This window comes from Galendromus occidentalis, unplaced genomic scaffold, assembly GCF_000255335.2.
Source record: "Galendromus occidentalis unplaced genomic scaffold, Mocc_1.1 scf7180000075867, whole genome shotgun sequence".
Lineage (NCBI taxonomy): Eukaryota > Metazoa > Arthropoda > Arachnida > Mesostigmata > Phytoseiidae > Galendromus > Galendromus occidentalis.
Genome location: NW_003803857.1, coordinates 211,160 through 218,860, shown reverse-complemented (window position 1 = coordinate 218,860; position 7,701 = coordinate 211,160). Strand labels below are relative to the sequence as shown.

Genomic DNA, 7,701 nt, shown 5'->3' with positions numbered 1-7,701 from the left:
ACTCTTCGTAGTTGAGCAGACTCTTCCCCAAGGTGCGGTACAAGGCCGCCTTGACCGTCCCGACAAGGCGCTCGTAGAATCCAGCGTGCCAGCTGGCACGCGGACACAGAAAGTGCCAATCCAGCTTCCTGCCGGCGAGAAGCTCCTTCACCTTCGGGTCCCTCACCGAGTTAAACAGCCGTTTTATGTCTGTAGCGGCCTTGACGAAGGACCGTCCGTTATCGGATACGAACATGGAGCAAGCCGGATAGCTACTCAGGAACCGTCGAAGAGCCAAGTGCGTCTGAGGCGTCGACATTGAAGGCACAAGTTCCAGGTGAACAGCACGGATTGATGTACAGGCAAACAACGCCACGTACGACTTGAAATTTCCCTCTCGGCTACGCGTCAGGAAAGGTCCACAAAGTCGACCCCCGTAGTTGCGAAAGGCGTCGTGAGTTCGCTTCGATAGTCCGGCAGCGGAGCCTCGATCTGCGCAGCATGAGCACCCTGTCGCTTCCTGCAAACCACGCACTTGGCCAGCATAGATTTGATGACCTGCCGGGCCCGAGTGATTAGGAAACGTCGTCGAATATGATTAAGAACAGTCGACACTCCGAAGTGAGCATTTATGCGATGTACCTCCAGAATCATCAGTCGAGCAATCCGAGATTCACCCGCCACCACAACTGGGTTTCTCTCGTCGTAGTTCAGATGTGGTGCTTGACTCAGCCGCGTCTTCACCCTCAGGAGCCCATCTCCGTCAATGAAGAGACAATACGCAGCGAGTTTCGAACTGGATGGGACTCGCTCCTGAGATTTTGTCGCGTTCACCTCTGCCGAGAAGTGCTCCCGTTGAGTCCACCGTAGAAGCAATATCTCAGCCTCCGATGTCAGCCGCGTTCCGGCGGGAACCGGTCGCCTTCGAACGAGGTTCAGAAACTTGAGAACGTTCGCGACAACTCGCCTCGCCTTCCCGAATGTACTGAAACGGTCCCAGTCGACGAGGGGCGCGCTTTCCACCACAGCGCCAACAAACTGGCGGCGTTCGACGGATGGGGTTCCGGCAATCTCAGCCGCGGCTCTAGGCTGAGAGGTTGGTCGCTCCTCACGTGGCAGACGGATCCAAGCAGGTCCGGATGTCCACTCAGCAGACCCGACGAGAGCTCCAGCCGAGATTCCGCGTGTGGCTAGGTCTGCGACATTGTGCTCGCCGGGCACGAAATGCCATTGTTCACTTCTCGACTGTCTCTGGATCTCGCCCACTCGATTCGACACGAACGTCTTCCACCTCCCTGGGTTAGCTGCTGTAGCCCAGTAGTATGTTATCATGGAGTCCGTGTAGAATGTCACCTCGTCGAATTTAACCGCCATACGTTCAGTCAGGAACGCCTTGAGTCGAACGCTCATGAGCGCTGCTAATAGCTCAAGCCGCGGGAGGGAGTGCGAGGCTGTCGGCTTCCTAGGAGCGAGCTTCGACTTGCTCATCACCAACGCCGTATCCGAGTGTCCATCAGCGTACCGATATTCGATGTATGCTACGCTGGCGTACGCTGCCTGCGAAGCGTCGCCGAATATGTGGAGGTGATAAGAAGAGGGTTTTCCGCCTGAAGCGTTATATCGGCGCGGTAGATCGAATTCATTCAGCGTCCTGAGCTCCCTTGTCCACTCGATGAGCTCAGCTCGCAAGTCTTCTCCGACGGTCTGGTTCCACTGCAAGTCCTCGCACCACAACTTCTGGACGATCCTCTTCCCTCGAAGTGTGTAGGGTGTCAGCAGGCCGAGGGGATCGTAGATGGAGGCAACCAAGCTTAGAACTATGCGCTTGGTCAACGTTCTCTGAGATCCCGCACGGTCCTCGAGCGGTGATAGACAGAAGCGAAGCCTGTCCTTTGCGGGCAGCCAGGAGACACCCCACACCTTGAAGACGTTACCTGCAGGCGCCGGCACCTTCAGCGATGGAAGCGCGTCGCGATTGACGTGTCGCATGAACCTCGCTGGAGTTTGTTTTCCATTTAGCGAGTGACATGCCAGCTTGAGAAAGAGTTGCTCGCAGGCGGTCCGTGAACTCGATAGCCTCATTGGAATTCTCGAAGCTTCTGACGAAGTCGTCAGCGTAGAATGATTCGCTGAGGTCTTTCGCCTCGGCTGGGCTGGTCCTCCTGAAATGCTCCCTGAGGGTTGCCGCAAGAAGGAATCCACTCGGCGCCGCCCCCCAGGTGACCTTGCGCATTCGGTAGCATTTGACTGCCTCTTCACGTGGGGGTCTCCAGAGGAAACGGAAAAAATCGCTGTCTGATTTGGTAACAGCGATCCTCATATACGCACGAGCGATATCCGAGCAGACCGCAATCGGGTGCAAACGAAAATTTAGGAGTAGGGTGACCAGGTCAGCATTCAAATTCGGCCCAGGCAGGAGATGGTCGTTCAACGATGACGCTCCTTTTGCCTTTGCCGAGCAGTCGAACACCACCCTCCATTTTTCATCAGCGTCAGATGTTGACACAACAGCGTGGTGTGCCATGTAGTAGGTTCCGTCGCACTGGTCTGAATCGCTCGGTCCGGAAAAGTCAATCTCTTCGGCGTGTCCCTCGTCTACGAACTTCATGATCTCGTGGTGGTATCTCTCGTACTTCGCTTGGTCTCTTCGGAGCTGATCAATCTTCCTCTCAAGACGTCCGAGAGCCGTCGACATGTTGTTAGAGAGACCCGCGATGGTGTCCCTCTTCGGAAGAGTGACGACGTATTGGCGGCCGTCATGTTCCAGATTATCGTGGAATTGCTTGAGCGCCTCTGCTTCATCAGACGATAAGGACCTCAATGACGCCTCCCCGGATTCTCCAACCGTATCTTGCGCCCACAGTCTCTCCAAATCCTTGGCCGGCTGTGACATGGTCGCCGTGCAGCAGACCAGATGTATCGCGGCAACCCCGGCCGACGCCTTCGCGGAATCTGATGTTACCGGTCCTCCAATAACCCAACCAAACCGGGTCTCGAAGGCACTCAGATTTCCAACAACGCTTTCCGAGCGTGAGCCAATCGACATGATCTTATATAGCTGGTCCAGGCCAACCAGGATGTCTGGAGCCGGAGACGCCTGCTCCTCAACAATTGACGGATCCGCCAGAGGATGGCTTTCGCCAAATCTCCTGATGGCTTCAGCAGCACGCCGAGCTCCCTGATCCGAAGGATGCACCCCGAACTCGTACTCGTAAGCAAGCAACTCAACATTGTAGTCGCCAGCGAGGTTTGCCAAACGAATCCGGTATCGCGATGTGGTGAAGGTATGCTGGGCCGCGAACCCGTGCACGTTTAAACTCGCCCGATGAACCGGTCTCTCTGTCCTGAGAAGTCCACGGGTAGATGGCGAGATGAAGGTTAAACTACTGCCGTGGTCCAAGAAAACCCTCACCGGAATCCTCAGTCCACCGTTCACTATGTAGGCAGACGTCGTGAGAAGGAGAGTGTCTCCACCGAGAGCGGCTCCGCACGTCGTTCCCCTCACGGGTTCCCCAGATGCACCCTTCTCTTGGCCCTGAACCTCACCATCGTGCATGGACGTATAATGCTCGCGGGAGCGGCATACCGAGCACGGCGCGCGAGGACCTCGACACTGTCCCGGGTTTTCATGCTCAAAACGGAAGCATCTGTGGCACCGCTTCTGCTGCGTGAGCGTGTCTCGTCGCTGGTCGATGGGGAGCCCTGCCTTGCACCGAGAAGTATTGTGCTCCGTGGTTTTGCAGAATAAGCACGCCCGGACGAACCTCGTAGCTGCTCCACTCTGAGAAACACCTCCGACGGTTGCGCTGAAGTGCTTTCGGCGATCAAGATGCTTTCCCCTTCGGCTTTCATTTTCCTCACGTGTACCGGCACCCGTTGTGGCGGTATCAAGGAATCCGACATCCTCACGATCGATCACGTAGCGGCGTAAGAATTCGAATAATTGCTCAATCTCTTCCACTGCGCCATTGGAATCACTGTCGCCACTTAGACTGTTATTGTTTTGACTCCGGAGCGATGATCTTGATGTACTTCCACCTTCCGAATTAGGGGCGAGGGCAGAGAAACGCTTCTCCAAACGGCAGCTCTCTTTGAATCGTTGGCGCAATTCAGGCGGTATGGCCGACTCGAGAGATGATTTCAGGGAGAGCGCGAGTTGGCTGAGCGGTACGCCATGGGACTCAAGCGTAAGCACATGAGCCTGCACTTTCGTCAGAAGTCTTCGCAGGGCCTTTGTGTCATCAAGCCGGTGAACTCGGGGGAGACCCCTGAGCTCTGCGAGAAGTCTCTGTTTCTCCGTCTCGACTCTTGCGTAGTTGTCTTCGAGCATACGGATCGCTACGTCGTAATTCGCATCGGTTAATTCGAGGGAGCTGATTAGTCGCTTCGGCTCGTCGCTGAGGAATTTTCTCAAGACCATGAGGCGCTCCATTGGACTGGAGGATGGCCTTTGCTTCACGAAGCATTGAAACTGAACGATGAACTGTCTAAACTTGAGTCGATCTCCATTGAATGTTTCCGGAGAAATGTCGAGCGCCTTCGGGCGCGCTAGAACAACCTGCGGAGCTCTCTCGGCCGCCCGGCTCGTCTCTCCAAGGCCATCCTGCTCCAGCGCGTGGGTTTCATGCGCCGTAGACGCATTTGGGGTTGAATGTGCAGATGGAGATCTGTTTCGGCTCAAAGCCGCAGTGAGCTCGGCTATTACTTGGCGCGCTGGCTGATTCAAGTCCTCAACTTCGTCGATATCTCTCAGTCGCTGTTCCTCCTCGATCTCGTCATGGGCGAAGATGAGTTGGTCATAAGCCTCGATCTTCTCGAAGGCCTCTTTGAGCTGGATGAGGATCGGTTCGAGCTCCTCCTGCTTGGCTTCAATCGGGTGCTCTGCTCTGACTGCATTGACTTGGTCAATCATCGCAGAAACCCGATTTCTGCATTTCGTGCGGAGGGATCTGATCACCGCCGGAGTCATGGGCTTCGACGGTTTCGGTATTGCAGAGGGCTTCGTCATCGTCACCCGGCGCTTGAACACGGAGCGGAATACTCTCCGGCGAAAGCAATGCCTTTATGATCCTGGCACGGCACCAGTGTGAAGTATAGTTCGGATCGGGGTTGGCTGCTTGCCTTCGGGCTGGGATTCCCTATGTTTTCACTGACTAAACGCTAGATCTTCAAGACACCGGCATTTCGACTTGACGTCATACACTGAACACAATTTATTCTCGTCTGCATGTTATGAACAGAGAGGTTCGCTCTCTTATCCCGCGTACTTTTAAATTATTGGAAAACTCGCTTTTTCCCGATCGCCGGGGGACTGATATGAACATCACGATTATTATGAGGTATTTGACAGCATATATTATGCTCATTCTGAGGCTCGGCAAGCTCCAGAGGAAAGTGCGATTTTTAATCGATTTAAACCGCGGTTTTCTTTTTGCGGTTTTGGACTAATCGCGAACCGCGGTCTTCGGAATTCGCGGTTATTTGCGAGGCCTAGCTGCTGCCCGCAGCGGAGGGATCTCGAAAAAAGATTCAACATGTTCCATTTATTACAGAATAAATAACAGCCTTATCCAAACGCCATTTGGTGGGATGACTTCAACAAGGACCGTGATAGCTCATCGGCGAGAAAGCAAAGGACATCAATGAGGAACATCGAAAAACAAATTCCCTTCAATCGCCAAGCTGTCCCCCGAAGAAGGCTTCCATAGCGATCACATCGTCGGCATCCAGCCACACAAGATCAATGAATTGATAGGTCAAGTATCCGAGAGGAACAGCGCCCAGAGCGTCACCGAGGAAAAACCTGTAAATCCGACAGGAGAAATGTTGATGGGAAGGGCGATCAGCGTATCGGATCGATTACCAGATGCTCCCCGCTGAATAAATGACACATTTTTCCACTAGGTCGTGAGCTTGGATTTGAAGCTTAGTTCTACTTGCCGTCCTAGGAAGAGTTTCGTCAGAAGCATCGCGCCCGCCCAGAGCAGGAATAGGAATAAGCTTATCGGTGAGAATCCCTCGCTGGCGAGAATCAACGCCAGCAGGGTCGCTCGGGAGACGAAGCCACTAGGGAAACTGAGATTCGTTGACGAGGGGTCATTATCGTAGGCGGATTTCGTTACTCCCGGTCGACGCCTTCTCGCCATAGATTTGACGATGGCGACAACAAATACATCGATGCAGAGTGCTGGAAGGGAAATGACATCATCGTCATACGACATCCAAAGCAGTTCGATAGATAATAATCTTTTCTGATGTGATCTCCTGTAACAAAGATGTCCTCAAATCACCAAGAATGATGTTGGTGTAGACGGCTCGAGACTCCATCGAGGCGCTCATCCACCAGAACAATAAGGCGACCCCGAAGCAGATGAGCGTATGAGCCGATCGCTCGAACACGACAAGCTTTCGCTGGAAGCGGAAATTATTGAAGAAAAAAGTTTTAAAAAATCAATCATCTGGCTCCCGAAAATCGAAGCGACAGTGCACGCGATCGAAATTGGTGAATCAAGCATGCTGACTTTCCAGCGCCCGACCGGATGTCGACGATTGAGAAACTCACCCTGTAGGCTCCGAGACAAGAGGATTCATCGTACGCGAATGTCAGTCTGTAGCTCAAGGCCTCGTCGAGTTTTTTCAATTTCAGTAGAATCGGGTTGCGCTTCCATCCTGGCGGCGGTAGGAAATCTTTTTTTGCTTCCTCGATATCTGCCATGGTTGTTTCTTCCGACTGCGAGAGAATGTATTCAAGTTAGTGACGGAATTTTTCCTCTCTTGTTCTTCTGGGGCCGTCGAAATCAATCATCGGATAGATGGAGTCTATCCACCTGGAAGGAGGAAGTGGTTCGGAGGACCAATGGATGATCGGAAGAACAAGTGAACAGATATGATAAGCTTATGAGCGTAGTTGCAACCACGGATTCGAACTCCGGATCAGTCTGGAGAGGATTCAACCGAATGTTCCGCTTTTCCGGCCTATGGATAGATCGAGAGAGAGACCCAGACTTCGATCGATTATCTGGAACTCGGGGGGGGGGAGAAGCCTTCTCCTCTCTTGGGTCTTCAGAGCTCTCGGGCCGATGAATTCGAAAAGGATCGTTCCCTTGACTTTTCGGGAAATTCCAGGAAGCAGGAATTAGTCATGGAGGTAGCGTCGTCGATGTCGTCAACAACGACACTATAGCGAGCCGAAAGCGAATAGAGATATCTTCTAATCTCCCGAGACGACGACGCGACGACCCACCGCAGCATCTATGGCCGGCTCAAAACGTGATAAACCGCCCACCTGGATTGCACGTCAGCTTTCAGTCCCCTCGGGATTTGACGCACAGGGCTACGAAATTCCAGACGCATGATTCTCATAGAGGGGAAATATACGCAAATACAGCCGTGAACCGACCGCTACCATATTCGGGGTGACCCGTCGCTATTTAGAGAAATATTCAAAGCAGCGATGTCTCACTTCCACTGTATCCGGAAGAATGAATTTCGGAAGTGACAGGCGATCAACCTTACCGACTATCGACGAGCCAGCAGAAGATGACGCGAACTTCTCGAGCGTCCCTCAAGCGCAGGTCCTTAAACACGACCGCGACCAACACGGAAAGCTAACACACAGAAATCTTTTCGAAGCGACCCACCATCACCAGATGATCTGTGTTTACATCTGACGTCATCGGGATTTCGAGAAATTCTCGAGAAACAATGCCGATTCTTCGTGAG

At 53.3% G+C, this 7,701-nt stretch overlaps 2 protein-coding genes across 2 annotated transcripts; both read right to left on the bottom strand.

Annotated features, from left to right (window-relative positions):
• Window positions 1–387: 387 nt before the first annotated feature.
• On the bottom strand, window positions 388–4,987 carry LOC100906386 (uncharacterized). Its single transcript, XM_029113001.1, is given in 2 exon segments — window positions 388–1,968; window positions 1,970–4,987. Coding segments are annotated over 2 exon segments (4,599 nt in total).
• A 526-nt stretch (window positions 4,988–5,513) lies between these two features.
• On the bottom strand, window positions 5,514–7,483 carry LOC100904638 (phospholipid phosphatase 6). The gene is made up of 5 exons (XM_003738282.2): window positions 7,442–7,483; window positions 6,542–6,709; window positions 6,270–6,390; window positions 5,920–6,166; window positions 5,514–5,782 (listed from the first exon to the last, which is right to left on the bottom strand). The coding sequence occupies exons 2-5, from the start codon at window positions 6,692–6,694 to the stop codon at window positions 5,650–5,652; spliced, it is 654 nt and encodes a 217-aa protein (XP_003738330.1). The 5' UTR covers window positions 6,695–6,709; window positions 7,442–7,483; the 3' UTR covers window positions 5,514–5,649.
• Window positions 7,484–7,701: the final 218 nt, after the last annotated feature.